We start from the raw sequence: 15,594 nt of genomic DNA on the forward strand, positions 1-15,594 counted from the left end.
AGGAGAGGCAAAAAGCCCCTTCCTGATGAAGCTCAGGGGTATCCTTACACTGTAGGCCTCACCATAGTACACAGGGTAGTGATTTTCATTCATCACGATTCTGCGTCTTCAAAGGAGAGTGAAAACCGTGGTTCTCACCGTGGTTCTCATCATCTCTCCCTTTGCCCTCCAGGAGACTCGGCATTGTCTGGAGACAGTTTTTAGAGTCACCACTGAGGAGTTGCTATTGGCAGCTAGCGAGGGAGCCGGAGGACTCTCTCCTACACCTTCCAACACATCAGGGAATTACCAAGTAAAAAACGCCGGCAGTGCCGAGGGGGACAAGCCCTGCGTTAAGGTCACAGAAAACGAATACATTTTCAATGTGTCTTAGAGATTGAGATTTAAACATGATTATATATGTGGCAGTTTGAAAGTCTGAAGGAGTGAGCTTTAGTATTTGCCTGTGTAGGAACTTGAAAGTACAACAAGTGATGTGTCCCTTCTTTGTCCTCCGAACATCCATGAGTATTTTATGGATCCAGAAACTACCTCTAGAAATTTTGAAGGGGAGCTTAGAAAAAAGCAAAATGTGTCCAATGGGTTTTTTTGTGAAGAATTTTATATAATGTAACCAATTTATTGAGGGTAACAAGGTTTGGGGGGATAAACATGACTTCTTTATACTTTTCTAATTACTTTTCCCTCAGCTGGTTGGCATGACTTCTTCACAGGCAGCTGGCTCTGATTCATTCATTTCTGTTAGTTTTGGTTATTAGATCACTGTCCTGTTGGCATATGATCTAGTCTTCTCAGTCTCAAAGTAAACCTCTTCTCCCCTCAGCACTGCTTGGAAAACCTCTCTCTCTCTCTCTCTCTCTCTCTGTGTGTGTGTATGTGTGTGTGTGTGTGTGTTTATGTGTGTGAGAGAGAGAGAATTAGAAAAAGTTAGTCTGATTTGTCATACCTCTTCCCTTCCAGGTACCAGCTCCTCTTTGGGGAGTGTAAGGTGGGGATTGAGAAGATGAGGTAAGACTAAATGACTCATACTTAACTGATGAGACATTCAGGCTCTGGTGGACCCTGCTGGACCCCAGCTGAGGGCCCTGGTGGACCCCAGCTGAGGGCCCTGGTGGACCCCAGCTGAGGGCCTCGCACTGCACTCCTCTGATGTTCACTTCTTGGGTTTCTACTTCAATGGCCCTGGCAAGACCATAGCCCACTAGTTTCCTATGGCTGCCACATCCAGCTCCCTGGCAAGTGGAGTGGTATAGGAACCACATTCCAGTCCTCCTGAAGCCTGGGGAGTTTGCAGAGATGGGGAGAAGGCAGTCCCAGCCCTCTCTGTGAGCAATGCCTCACCAGACTCTTCGCACTTCCTCTTGCCCTGCCCGTGCATAGCACGATGTGGGTGACACTAGCAGTTCTGTGTCAGGCTGTGCTCCCACACAGACCCTGCCTCTCCCTCTCACCTGCCAAAGGGATTTTGCTGTACTACTTCCCTCCCTTCTGGAGCCTCGCTTTCTTCAGTCTCCTGGAAATGGTGGCTGACTAGCTGGTTCCCTCTCCCCTGACATCCACCCTCCCCCCATGGTACACAAGGGAACTCCCAGATGTTTTCCTACTCTGCTTGAAAGGGTGGGAAATTCAAAGTGATATCCAGTCTGTCTCTAACATTTCTTAAAACGATCTGGCCATCAGATTTCTCAATGGGACTGTCAAGGCCATCTTCTTTGCTCTAATGAGGGTAGGGAAGGGAAGGGTAAGAGACACCCATATAGATAGACCCAAGTCTAAACTCTCCATCAAACTTCTCTCCCCTCCCCAGTTCCCCTGGAGGCAGGGAGCAGTGCGGGGAGGGGGGTGGGGGGGGAGAAAGAAAGAAAGAAAAAAAAGTCCTTGCTCTGCCTGTTCCCATTTCATTTTCATTATTTTCTGTTAATCTGGGTGGCAACTTTTTTAATTTAAAAGCTAAGAATTTAGTGCCTTTCATCTTTGCAGGGGACATTTTCTAAAACAGTCCTTCTCAATCTTGGAAGCGTATTCATATTATCTAGAGAGCTTTCCAAAAACTAAATCAAATCAGAGTATCTGGGGAGTGAGGCCCGGCTTTTGGGAATGCTCAGAAGCCTCTGGCTGCGGGATGATACATAAGAAGGCTGGGAACCACTGCTCCAGAAAACACAGGCCTCCAGGGGGCTTGGAGGGGAAGAAGACATCAATTAAGAGCTCATATTGCATCCTGTCACAAAATGCAGAAGCCCAGGCCCGGAGAGGCTGGGAAACTACCTTCAGGTTACACAGCTAGTAATTTTCAGATCTAATGATGGAGACCCAAAGCCCATGTTCTCCTTCCGTGTAGTAATAAGGCTCCCAGGCCAGAGCGGCACACTTGATCTGTTCTTTCTTCCCCACTTCCCCTTCCTCTTCCTCTGCCCACAGGCCCCCTCAGCAGCTTCTGTAAGGAGTGATCCGGAACTGGTTCAAGCAAAGACTGTTGAATACAGCTTCCCTTTGGACATTTAAGATTCTCACTCCATCAGCAGAAAGATCAGTTCTAGAGGGGCAAACCGGGATTTCACTGACTTAATCAAATGCCCATCCATTGTGTTTGTTTCCCGGGGAAAAGCTGCTGGAGATGAACACACAAGAGGGTCAGGATGGCTGTTTTACCAAGCTTTACGAAGTTAAGGAAAATCACCACCATCAGTGACAAGGAAATGGAAAGAAACACCACAGTCTCCCTTGGCTAACCCATTATTTGGGGGCCAGCACAGCCTACCCTGTTTATTCTTTCCTCCTTCAAGACTCCGCTGAGGCAAATATCCTCGCAGAAACCTTCCTTTATCTCCTCATGGGTCTGAGTTAGGGAAACTTCCTCATTGCTTATAAGCACACTGGCTTCCCTCCCACTGCACTACTTTATAAAGTATCAGCTTATCTCTCCTTTTCACCAGACCATGAACTCCCTGGGGAGGAAGGATCATGTCCTTGACCTATATCCTTTGCACAGTCCCTGGCACAGAGAATAAATTCAATTACTATTTCTGAATGACTATCAATATTTTATTATTATAAAAATGATAAAATACATTAAGGGGGTAGTAGCTTAAAATTTTGTACATCAGAAAAATGAGTCATAATGTAGATAAAGGTTAGATGACCCAAGCTGGAAAGTCATTAACTATTTTCAGCTCCTTTTTACAATCAACCCTATCCTGGTGCTTAATTTCCAGGGTAGAGAGGACCAGAACAACTGAACAGAATCTGAAAGTGATTTAATCAGTGATGCTGACTCATTACTTGGTACACCCATGGTCACTATCACCAGAAGTCACATAAACCCCTGTGCTTGGTGTTCTGCGGAGCAGTTTTTATGTCGACAATTACAAAGCAGGGACATTTTAACATAACAAAAAACACGGACATGTTTTTTACATGTGCCATAAAAATCATGGATATACCTTTTTCAAACAAAAATGACATTAACTTGAGTATGGATGAAATAGAACCTACTGGTTAGTTGCTTATTTGATAACTTTTTATTTTATTTTATTTTATTTGTTTTAGAGAGAGTGTGTGAGAGAGGGAGCCAGAGAGCAAGGCGGGGAGGGGCAGAAGGAGAAAGGGAGAATCTTAAGCAGGCTCCATGCTCAGCACCGGGCCCACTCGAGCCTCTGTCTCTCAACCCTGAGATCATGACCTGGGCTGAAATCTAGAGTCAGATGCTTAACCACTTGAGCCATCCAGGCTTGCAATGAAACTGTCAGTTTTTAGTCTTTCTCTGAAAATGTGACTGCTTCACCCTACAGGAAGGGCTTATGGGTTCCAAATTAGAAAATATACCCGCAGTTGATGCTTATTATTTGCACACTCCATATCTGTGAATTTTCCTCATTAAGTCATTCCAGACTTAGGCAGAGCCCGGGGAAACTTGGGCTGGCAGGCGCGCCTACCTTTCTAGCTGAGGTCAAACAAGGCGAAGCTCTCTCTTGTTTCAGTAAACAAGTGCCCTTTTCATACACTACAGATACACCATTTTTGTGCTTTTCAGGGGAGGGGGCTGATTGTGCTATTTAAAATGGCTCACGTGAAATGTTGGTCAGTTCAGTAAGCTCACCGGGTTTCACTCAGGTGTCAGTTCTAATGATGACGGCCCTGAGCTCAAAGTTCATGAGTCAGCAATACCTAAATACGTTATCTTTAAACAGAAACCCACATAAAACAAGGTTTTATATTGATCATGTAACAAAAATATTGAGTACAGAGGGTCACAGGATCCAAACTCCGTATTTCCATCAGGAGCTAGGGTTCTGGTGCTAAATCCAAATGCACCCTCCTTCCTCCCTCCCTGGGGATCTGCCCTTGGCCCCCTGGGCTCGAGGACCCACTACAGCCGGGTCAGGCCTTGGCAGGGCCTGAGAAAGGCGCCCGCGGCCAGGGGTGGGCGCCCTCGGTGCCGCGCGCGGAGCGGCCGGCAGGTGGCGCCCGGCGGCGGGCTCCTTCCCCGCGTGGTCCCGGCCAGGTGGACTGGACGCCGCGGCGCTAACCACAGCGGCAGTGCAGGCGGCCCCCGGTCCCCCACCCCTTCCACGCAGCGCTCGCGACAAGTGCGCAGGGCAGGGCGAACGCGTGCGGCTGGGCCAGCTGCGTTCCGAGCCCGGGCACCGCCGCCTGCTTCTCTGGAAGCGCCTGGGAGCCCCGCGGCGCGGAGTCCGAAGACGGCCACCATGGAGGCGCAGGCACAAGGTGAGTGGTCGCCCATCGTCCTGAGGGTCGCGTCCTGGCGCTCAGAGAGGCGTTTCCCGGCACCACGTAACTTTGCTCTCGGACGGAGCGGATGGGTGCCATCTCACACGTCCGCCACTCTCCGCTCCTGCCCGCGCCTGCGGGATAAATCACTGCTCCCCAAACTCGGGATTTGCTGTGAGGCTGGGGCCAGCAGAGATGCTAAGTGGAGAGGTCTCTCCGCTGGAAATGCGCCCACAGAGTGCTCGACTTCTTTTCCCAGCCAATGCCCCCTCCTCCCCCTCCCCCGCGTTCCCAACCTCGCGAGTGCCCGAAGGACCTGTTGTGCAGGGTCTGGAATCCGCGAGGCGTTCCCCTTGCCCCTGGGGGAACAGGAAGGGAGCGCGACTCCTCTTGGCCTGAGCCGTGGGCTGGCGTCCCGTCCCGAGTTCGAGCTGGACGGCGCGCGCTGGGGTGGGGGCTGCGCGGAGACCCGGTGCTCACGGCTGCGCCAGGGGCTTGCCCAGCCTGGACTTGCCTTCTCAGGAGGGAGAGCGTTACCCGCCCGGGATCTCCAAGCGATAGACGCGTGTGCCCCCGTTTCCCAGGGTCGGGGAGCAACCTCTGCCTCCTCGCCGGGCGGGGCGCGCAGGGTCCCGGGCCTCAGTCCGGCCGCCTCGATCCCCGCTTCTGGGGTCGCCCGCTGTAGGAGCCCCGGCGGCGGCGTCACCAAGGGCAGCCTCGGGTCTTGGGGTCATACTGGGACCAGGGGTAGGGAATCCGTATGAAACTGTGCGAAAAGGGGAGTACATGGAGAGAGAAGCAGAGGTGGGCGGATGTCTAGCTGGAGTCTGGTGAGGAAGGACAATGACCGTGGAGTCTACACTGGGAACACCACCAAGGAGGGAGGGATGCGGAGTTCAGCCCTCTTTAGCCTTTAAAACAATCATCACTACCTTTCTTCCACACTGCAAGAAATACTGTGATGGCTTTTAAAATAGAAATTTAACAAAAAAAAAAAAAAAAAAAAAAAAAAAAAGGAAAAAAAAGGGCAAAATAAAGGTAAGAAGAGGTTCCAGACCCTTTCCCGAATGAAAGGGATTTGGTGGGTGCTTGGGCCTGGCTGGAGTCGCCCAGCAGGTTTGCTGCCAGGATTACAGTTGCCTGAACAGTACGAACCATCCTGGTGTGTTCCATCAGCCAAGATCCTGCCCATAAAGCTGCTGCTTCCAGTGTTTTTTATTCCCCATTATCTCATAGGAAAGGAGAATTCAACCAAGGGATTGTTGGTCAAATTCAAAGGCAGTGGTTGGTCTGGAGGCCTTCTCTCCTGACCTGAAGCAGGTGGGAACAACACGGGAGCTTTCCAGCCTGCCTTGCAGATAAGAATTATTTATTTGCAGAATGTTAAATACCGATCCCAGAGCAGTCGAAATGGAATGATTGGGGCCTGGGCATGGGTGTATTTGAAAGGTTCCCAAGTAATTGGTTATTCATTGAGATTGGGGAAAGACTCATCTGAATTGTTAAGACAGCTAAACTACAGGTCAGAGCCATGCGTGTCGTTGGTTTGCTTTACTTGAAAGATTTACTTGCCAAATATCCCAGTGCTTTCCTTTTGCCAAGTACTGTGCTAGGGGAAGCAAACACAGACTTGATTTTTGTTTCATGACATTTATAGTAGAGGAAGTAAAAGACATTAATTTGATAATTTCTAATAAATAAAGTGTAAAATTGCAGCTGTGTTAATGTTATAAAAGAGGGCCACATAGTGCCCGTGAGAGCCTGAAAGTCTGGCCTAGTAGGTGATAATCAAAATAGTGACGATTGTTTACCATGTCCCTGCTTCTGTTTGTGCCTTTTCCACTTGTTGACTCACTGCTTCAAACAGGCCCATAAGGTCGTGTTCTCATTCCCGTGCTCCGGAGAGGAGAGAAGCAGAGCATGTGAATTCCTCTAACATCAAGTAGGCAGTGAGTAGCAGAGCCCGTGCGGTGACTGCCTGTCCCCACTCAAGGCCTGCCACCTTTAGGGAAAACTAAAACTGAAGTCCCCATTTATCTCCCCCCTACCCTCTTTGCCACTCTTTCTTCCCTCTCATGAGTGGGTAGACTCTGAAGGGGTGAGGAGCCCAAGATAAAGGGCAAGTGAAGTTATCCTCTGGAGATCAGGACTAGGGTGATGGCCAGCCAGGGAGGAGAGAAATGAACAGGTTTAAGAACTACTTAGGATGAAAAATCAGCTAATTTGGAATGGACCTGTAAGGATGGGTGTGAAGGTGACTCTAACTTTATACTTTTACAACCAGATGGATGATAATTTGCCTCTTAAATCCTCATTTTCCCAGTACTTGGAGTTCTTCACTTTCAGACTTTTTTGGGTCATTTAAGCAGCAGACCTATTAAGTTCTTTAAGAAAACATTTCATAAAATGTTTATAGTTTAGATGAATGGGAAAATCTTACCCCTTGACACATGTTTCTGGTCAAATGAATTGCCTGTTAGATTCTTAGAGACTCATCTGGTTTCCTAAGGGTGAGTTTCTATCATCGGCACAGTTTATTTTAGAATTACCGCGAGTGGGGATGGCTTATCTTGTTGCCTCTTGATCTAGAAACAAGCAAAATTGAGTGAGATGAAGTAGGCGGTGCCGCTGGGATGTTCCCTTGTACTTCCTAGGAGATCTGCAGGTGCTTAAACATGGTTTGTATGGATAGCTCGGTAAATGCAGCAGCAAGGTCTTTTAGAAATTTTTCCATAAGTGAAAAAAAAATTTCCATAAGTGAAATTCTGCAAATATGTACCTTGACTTTATAAAATAATAGATTACTTCCAGCAGAATAAGAAGATATTCTGGGAAGCCGACAGAACAGAAAACATAGAGTTGGGATTATGCACAGAATGATCCAATGAGAAGGAGCTGGAGAACAGTGTGGAATGACAAGCCTACAGGAAGCCAGCATTCTCAGTTGCTTTCCTGGTACTAGAGAATTTTGCATTAATAAAAATGATATATTAGAGAGAGGCTTTGGTTAGGAATGTAGCATTTTTGTGAAACATATGACAATTCTTTGAAATAAAAATTCCTGATCTTTTTAAACTACCTTTCAAGATTTCATGACTTTAGGAAATAACTTTGTTTTTGTCTTTCCGAGTGTCTTTAATGTTAAAAGGAAAATTTTCTCACTTAACACTTGCATCTATTTAGGTTAATAATTGTATTAATTTTGGGGTGCCTGGGTGACTTAGTCACTTTAGCCTCTGCCTCTTGATTTCGGCTCAGGTCATGATCTCAGGGTTCTGAGACTGAGCCAGAGGAGGGCCGTGCAGAGCCTGCTTAAGGCTCTCTCCCTCTCCCCTTGCCCTTCCCCTGCTCTAAAAATAATTTTAGAAAATAATTTTGTTAGTTTCCTATGACTGCTGTAGCAAATTACTACAAATTTAGTGGCTTAAAACAACAGAAATTTATCCTCACGGTTCAGAAGCCTGGAAGTCCAAAATCACTATCACTGGACCACAACTGAACTGTCAGGTGGGCTTTGTTCCTCTAGAGGCTCTAAGAATTGATTCCTTGCCTCTTCCAGCTTCTTTCTGGTGGCTCTGGCGTTCGTTGGCCACATCACTGCCTTGGAGGTCACATTGCATTCTCTGTCAGATCTCTCTCTGTCTTTTATAAGAATGCTTGCGATTTCATTTAGAGCTCATCTGAATAATCCAGGATAATCTCCATTTCCCAAGATCCTTAAATAATCACATCTGCAAAGACCCCTTTCCCATATAAAGAAACATTTACGGGTTCCAAGGATGGGGACCTGATACATTGGGGGTCATTATTCAGCCTACTACAGTAATTATTTTTTATATTCAGAGAGTCTACTCAGGAGGATTCTCAGAGATCTGTAAATGACATTAAGTTATAAATGTCAGATAAATCTTACCTGTTTCCAAATTCCATAAAGTGAAAATATCATGTATAACGTCCATTATAATTATACTTTGTTCACAGGACATTTATTGATACCATCATGTTCCAGGAAGAACTTACAGCAGTTTATACATGTGTAAAAAAAACACAGCAAGATAATCTAAATTAGAAACAGGTGAATGAAAATAAACAAGTATCAAAACAGAAAATGAGGCAAGGAATGAAGCCGTAGAAAACTGAATACAGTTATATCCTTTATCCTTAATATTGCATGGAAGACTAAGTCTTGCTTTGTAAACAAAGTACGTTATTTTGTTAGAAAACAATAAAATAATCCCTCTTCTCCATGCCAAATAGCAACAGGCTAAGTCTCTTATAGTGTAGGGATCATATTACTCGAGGAAAATACTTGTTTTGGATATTTCAGGGGCTATAATCATAAACCTCAAACTATGGGAGGTAGGTGTTACATATTTTAAGTTATGATTTTTAAAAATTTTTTATTAAGAGTATTCTTACTGCCTTCAAAGCTACCTCCTGTAGTTTTATTTTCCCTCCAAAAGTGTTAATATAGGGAGTATTGCATCCATAATTAGTCAGTCATTTGCAGCAAACTTCTACTGTTATTTTAATTAAAGTTCTTATAAAATCTAATCATAAAAATGGTAGATATTAGAGTATATTGGAACCTATTTTGAATTTTTGCCCTAATATACTTCTTGTTTTCTTAATACTTTGGGTAGGTAGAATCTGAGAAGTTGCTTCAAAAAACTTATAAGCAGGAGAGTCCATTTTTGTGGCCTGTGACAGATTTGATTCTTGGTGAGATGCAGTAAATAATAAATAAGTGCCTTGGCAAATATCGATTTGCTAAATATTTCAACACGTATTTATTGATTACTATAGTAATAACAAATACCCAACAAGCACTTACTACTGAAAGGCAACAGATGTTATAGTTAGGATTCCAGAATCCAAGCAAACTGCCTGAATTTTAGTTCTGTCATTCTTCTCACTCACTATTAATATAATGGGGGACAAGTTTACTTGATCCCTCTGGGCCTTGGTGTTCCCATACTTAAAGTGAGAATAATAATAGTAGCCATGTTGTAGGATTGTGTCAAGGATTTAATGAGTTAATACATGCGAAATGCTTTAAAACAGTTCCTAGCGCATGATAAATACTAAACAAATGTTGGCTGTTGCTTTTAGTGACCAAGAACTTTGCATGCATTATCTTATTGAATTCTTATAGTAATACTATGGGATAGATACCATTACTTTTTTTTTTTTTAACATTTTATTTATTTATTTATTTGAGAGAGAGAGAGTGTGCAAGAGGGTGAGGGAGAGAGAGACAGGGAGTACACTCACGTGTGTGCACACATGAGGCAAGGGTTGGCAGGGGGACAGGGAAAAGGGGCCGAGGGAGAGCCAGAAGCAGAATCCCCACTGAGTGGGGAGCTTGATGTGGGGCTCGATCCCAGGACCCTGGGATCTTGATCTGAGCCAAAGGCAGATGCTTAACCGACTGAGCCACCCAGGCACCCAGATACCATTATTTTTAACTCATTTTGTAGACACGGAAATTAAGATCAGAAAAATTAAGTGTGGAAGGAAGAATTCACCACTTCACCCCTACACTAGCCCCGAGGTCATGTGCGGGATGGCATATGCCAGCAGAAGGTGAAGATGAATTTGACACGAGTCATCTTTTCAGGGAGGATCTCTGGGAAGAGCCATCCCCGTGTGTATGCACACAGAACTGATGAGATTGCGCATCTCCATCCCAGGGGGAGTTTTTGAATACTAGAATGCTGATTAGAACTGACTCACACTGAGGGGGACAATAACAATAATATTTTAATGGTGTTTTTTGTTTTAATGCCAGATACCATGTTATACACTACAAAATTGTGTTGTTTAATAAATAAAATGAAATCCTGAGGAAGGTAATGTTATTTCTGTTTTACAAATGAGGACACTGAATGACAGAGTAGTTACCCAACGTTCTCTAACTCATACAGCTTGGACGTGTTGGAGCCCAGATATGAAATCCGGAAGTGTGACTTCATACACTGGGATTTTAATTACTGTTCTGTACCATCTCCTTAAATTGGCATGCATAAGCAGTCAATGTGCAGAGTTACAAATCATAGATTTTGCTTTATATTCATACGGTCAAGGGGGTTTTTAAAAGGGCAGTACTTAGTTGCACTGTCTATCCTACATATGAGCAGGGTCTAGGTATGAAAGAATATGTCCAGAACTCCTGAGGTCTGCAAGAATAAGCCCCATAATATGGCAAGCTGGGGCCGGGGACACCGTGGGGTGGGGTGGTAGGGTGCTCCTGTATGAACAGCCTACTGTTTTAGTTCTGCTTTCAAGATGAATTCTGTAAGTCACAAGCCATGTGATGCTTAGAACCAGTATAGAATTTTATTATTAACTGCAAAGACACTTCAGATATGGAATGCTTCAGAGATGTTAACTCCACTTGGTGTTCCTTCATATCCGTAATCTCAGGACTGTAGAATAATTGAGAGCCATTAGGATCTGCACGTTTGTTTCCCGAAAGTAGGATGCTGGCTGAAAGGACTAGTTTCTCAAGGAACACCAAAAAGGGAAAGATCTTTACGGTGTCCCCAATATTATTATTACTTGTTAACGCGAATACGTTTCATTTATTTAGCTGGCTCCCAAGCCGTTTTGCATAATGCCTACTTTAACAAGGTACCTAGTGGGAAAAATGAATAGGCAGTGGGTTTGTCCTTAAGGAACTGTAGCAATTTCTTTGTTAAATTTTTGTGGTCTAAAGTGGCCAAAAAAGAAGGTATCAGCCTCGGCTGTCCCCCCCAGCTTGCTCTCCATCTGTGCACATGTTCACTGCAACTGCAGGTCTTGAATTGTCCCCAACACCTGGAAGCTGTCTCTTCCGTTCACTGAGGTAGGATGCTGTGGGGAGCACCGAGAGGGCGATCCCAAACTGTGGATGTTCAAGCCCGTCATTTTATCTCCCATTGGAAGTTTAAGAAATGCAGTGCGGTTTATTTAAAATATATGTATTAAATTAGGAATCATCCTTAATGCACCAGGGAAGGCCGCAGAACATTTTTAAATGAATTTGAGTTGTCTACAAGAAAGCTTTGGGTCCTCAAGGAAAGATAAATTTTAAATAGTTTCTCACAGCATGAGTCGTTTATAAGTGTTGCATTTTGATGCAGAGGAGATGAAATTCCCAAAATACAACCACAAATCTTCAAGAATACCCTTTCGTCACCAACATATTGCTTCCTTCCCCAAAGACAACAATCTGGCACTTAGCTATTTGTGCTATGGCCAGATAATGTACCGCGTGCCGAAAATGTATGTGTGTGTTACGCCTCATCTCCAAATCTACCTGTGGTTATTTGTACCCTACGAATTACATTTTCCTGATGTGTATCTAAAATATAGAATCCTCCAAACCCTTGAAAATTGCAAAACGCATTTTTCTTATAATTAGCCTTTTCTTTTGTCAATCGCGAGCAAGCGCCTCGTGAAGGATCTTAGAAGCAGAGTGGATTCATTCAAAAGAAAAAGCTTGGGTGGTGGGAGAGGATCTCTTCAGATCTCTTGATTTCCGAGTCTTGAGCTGTCAGATATTTTTTTCCTATGATTTCCACCCCCTACCACACACATACTGAAAGTAGCAATCATGAGAGCTACAAAGAAAATTGTCTGTATTTTCCCACCATTTTGGCTTCCAAGATGGATTCCTTTGTACCTGAAGGCATCATGGAAAGATGGCTCCCTTACTTAAGAGTTAGGGCAGACCGGGAAGAAAGTGCAGTCTTAGGCCTCTGATAATTCCATTTTTGACACCCCAAGGCCCCTCCTGGAAGTTTCAACATATCTATGTTTCCTGCAAAGTTTCTTTCAAAAGATCCTCGGTTCCTCACAATTTCCCCAGGCCGAGAAACGCACTGTGGGCAAGGAAAATACCTCTTTGTCATGGGCCTTCTGTGTACCAGGTAGGGTTCATTTATGTGGCGTTTGCTCCTCAGATCCCCAGAGCGCGCTCTCCAGGACACGGGCCTTGAAAGAAGGAAGCATATTGTGAGGATTAGCCCTTGCATTTTTTTCCACTGCAGCACTTTCGAGAATGTGTGGAAATAAGAACGCACATTCAGAAATTTTTTGAAATGTGATCTTGCTAGTTTGAAAGATCTGCATGCAGAACGTGCTAGGGGGAGTACCCAGCAGCCAGAAGGTGGGTGGTTACTTTCTGGCAGTGCCACACAGGGGCACTCAACATACTCTTTGGCACCTTGGAGAAGAGCCTGGCCCCTCTGGCCAGAAATTGTATTGGCACCCACCAGAGAGGAAGGCCTTGTATTTAACCAATAAACAATCTAATATGTTTGAAAAGCAAATATTGTATAGGGGGAAAAAAGCAAGGTGGATTGGGTAACAATAAGCAGATGGAAAACACATCTGAAAGGAGATTCAGGGATGCTTTTGCGAAGTATTGGCAGCACAGTATTGCCTGCCTCCCCCCACCCCCAAGTAAATTCTTCTGGTTATTGATGCAGGGTCCTTGAGCACAATGGTCAAGAAAGAATTCTTGAGACGTTTTAGGTTCAAAAGGTGCTTTTATTCTAGCACAGGGACAGGACGTGGGCAGAAGCAGCTGCACTGTGACTGTGAGGAGTGACTCATATAATTTAAAGTTTTGCGGGGTGGGTAGAGATCACGTATGTCTCTAAAAGGATTTCTCCATGTTAAAGAAGTGTTCTAGGATCCTGGAGGTCTGGTACCTCAAGGTAAGGCTGCTTTTAGTCCCTAGTGAAACATCAACATTAAGGCAGCTATGGGTTCTGTGAGGAATGTCAGTCACACTCAGCTCGTCTCAAGTTGTAAGGAAATTTAATTTCCACTACATTTCTCTTGCCTTTGTTCCCCTCAACAGTTACGTTATGGGGTAGCTCCTTTCTTCATTAAAGAGTTCTGAGCAAATAGTTGATCTGTGGTATCTAACACTACCCTTTTATATCCTGCTGTTGATGTGAAATGTTGGGGTCTAGGAGCTAATGGTTCAGAAAGAATTCTTGGGACGTCTTTGTTGCAAAAAAGGTGTTTTTATTAAAGCACGGGGACATGACCGTGGACAAAAAATGCTGCACTAGAGTTGTAAGGAGTGACTGGTTATACACTTTCAAGTTGGGAGAGATTAGGGATAGTGTAGATCTCTAAGGGATTTGGAAGCAAGGTTTCCAGGACCTTTAAAGGTCATTTATTACTCTCTGGTAAACTTGTGGTCGTGAGACCCTTTAGGTCGTGGACCATATGCTTGGAAGGTGATTGCTAACTTATATCTTGGTGAGGGCGGGGCAGGGGAGGTGGATAGAGGTAAAGGAAGTTTCCAAAGGGATTTTCAGACGTTAAAGAAGACTCCTGGTGGGGGGGCGCCTGGGTGGCTCAGTGGGTTAAAGCCTCTGCCTTCCGCTCAGGTCGTGATCCCAGGGTCCTGGAATCGAGCCCCACATCAGGTGGGGGTCTCTGCTCAGTAGGGAGCCTGCCTCCCTCTCTCTCTCTCTCTGTGCCTGCCTCTCTGTCTACTTGTGATCTCTGTCAAATAAATAAATAAAATCTTAAAAAAAAAAAAAAAAAGACTTCCGGGATCTTGGAGGTCAGACTAATGTCAAGCTCAGGTTGGCTTTTGCCTCTAGCAAGGCATTAACATTGAGGCACTTGAGTTCGGGTAGGAAGGTCACTTTGCCCTCTCAAGTACTTGTCAATGGGGTATGCGTTGTAAGAAAAGTTAATTATTTTTCTTTCTGCCTTTCTTCTCCACATCATTATCCCAAATCTTACAATCAGATACAGATATAACTTTTGAAGACCTTTGCTAAGGGAGGCTATTATAAAAACAAAATTCAGCTGAGTAAATTTGAAGATCTCATTGATGTGTTTTCAACAATACATGAATTGGGCAGGATCCCAGCTAGCAAGCAGAGAGGGGCTCTGAGGAGCTGTATAAAATGGAAGGCTTTTATAGACAGAAGGGGTTGGGAAAGAAAAAGGAAATTTCTAGCTAAGAGTGGATTGTTTCAGGCAAGGTCACCTTCCCCATCTGTGGGGGTCGGAAGAGGTCCATGGGTCAGATTACCCCACTAGCGCTGAGCTCTGACTCAAGCCTTACTCCTTAGAGGTTACCTTGCTAGACGAGGCTGAGACTGCAGTTAGCTTAGGTATTCCGTCTTGATTTGCTGATGTGGAGTTTAGCAACAGCGACTTCATTTAGGCCTGTCATCTCCTTAGCGGCGTATAAACCCATTTCTGTTTGGCTTCATCCCACATTTTGTGAACTTATAGTTAAATACGCTTGTTCGCGAGGAGCCAGGAATTTACAACATACACAGGTACAATAACTACCTTCCTGTGGAGATCTGAGCTCTGGAAAGGAATGAACTTGGTGCCAGTGTTCTGTTTGATGCCCTCTGTTCTCCAGTGATGCTCTGTGCCCAACTCTGCGGAGCTGGCCTCTGTCCTTCGTAGAGTTTTGTGTTTCTACTCAGCTCTTTTCCAAGGCTGAGGGAAAATAGATACTCTAGATGAATGTAATGGGACCTGTTATATTGCCGGAGGCATAAAGGTCCCATAATAGCTTTGAATTTGGGTTCTAGTTGATTTGAGGAAAAAGGGAACGAGCTCTTCCTCTTTTTTAAAAAATTATTTACGATTTATCTTTTTTTTTTTTTAAAGATTTATTTATTTATTTGAGAGAGAGAAAGAGAATGAGAGCAGGCATACATACCTGTGCCAGTGTGAGCAGGGGAGGAAGCGGGGCAGGGAGAGGGGGCGATGGAGGGGAAAATACTGGAGCCTGAGGCAGGACTCAATCCCAGGACCCTGAGATCGTGACCTGAGCTGAGACCAAGCGTTGTTTAACAGACGGAGCCACCAGGTGCCCCAATTAGC

The 15,594-nt window shown here is 44.8% G+C and overlaps 1 protein-coding gene across 6 annotated transcripts in view; it reads left to right on the top strand.

Moving 5' to 3' along the window:
• Positions 1-4,481: 4,481 nt before the first annotated feature.
• The window catches only part of TPD52L1 (TPD52 like 1), a 96,948-nt gene continuing 85,835 nt past the window's right edge, over positions 4,482-15,594 (top strand). For all 6 annotated transcript variants that reach the window (XM_059399131.1, XM_059399132.1, XM_059399133.1 and 3 more), the window contains exon 1: positions 4,482-4,728. In XM_059399131.1, coding sequence (XP_059255114.1) covers positions 4,710-4,728 — 19 coding nt within the window. In that variant the 5' untranslated portion in view covers positions 4,482-4,709. The remainder of the gene's footprint in view (positions 4,729-15,594) is intronic.

Source organism: Mustela nigripes, chromosome 5, assembly GCF_022355385.1.
Source record: "Mustela nigripes isolate SB6536 chromosome 5, MUSNIG.SB6536, whole genome shotgun sequence".
Taxonomy (NCBI): domain Eukaryota; kingdom Metazoa; phylum Chordata; class Mammalia; order Carnivora; family Mustelidae; genus Mustela; species Mustela nigripes.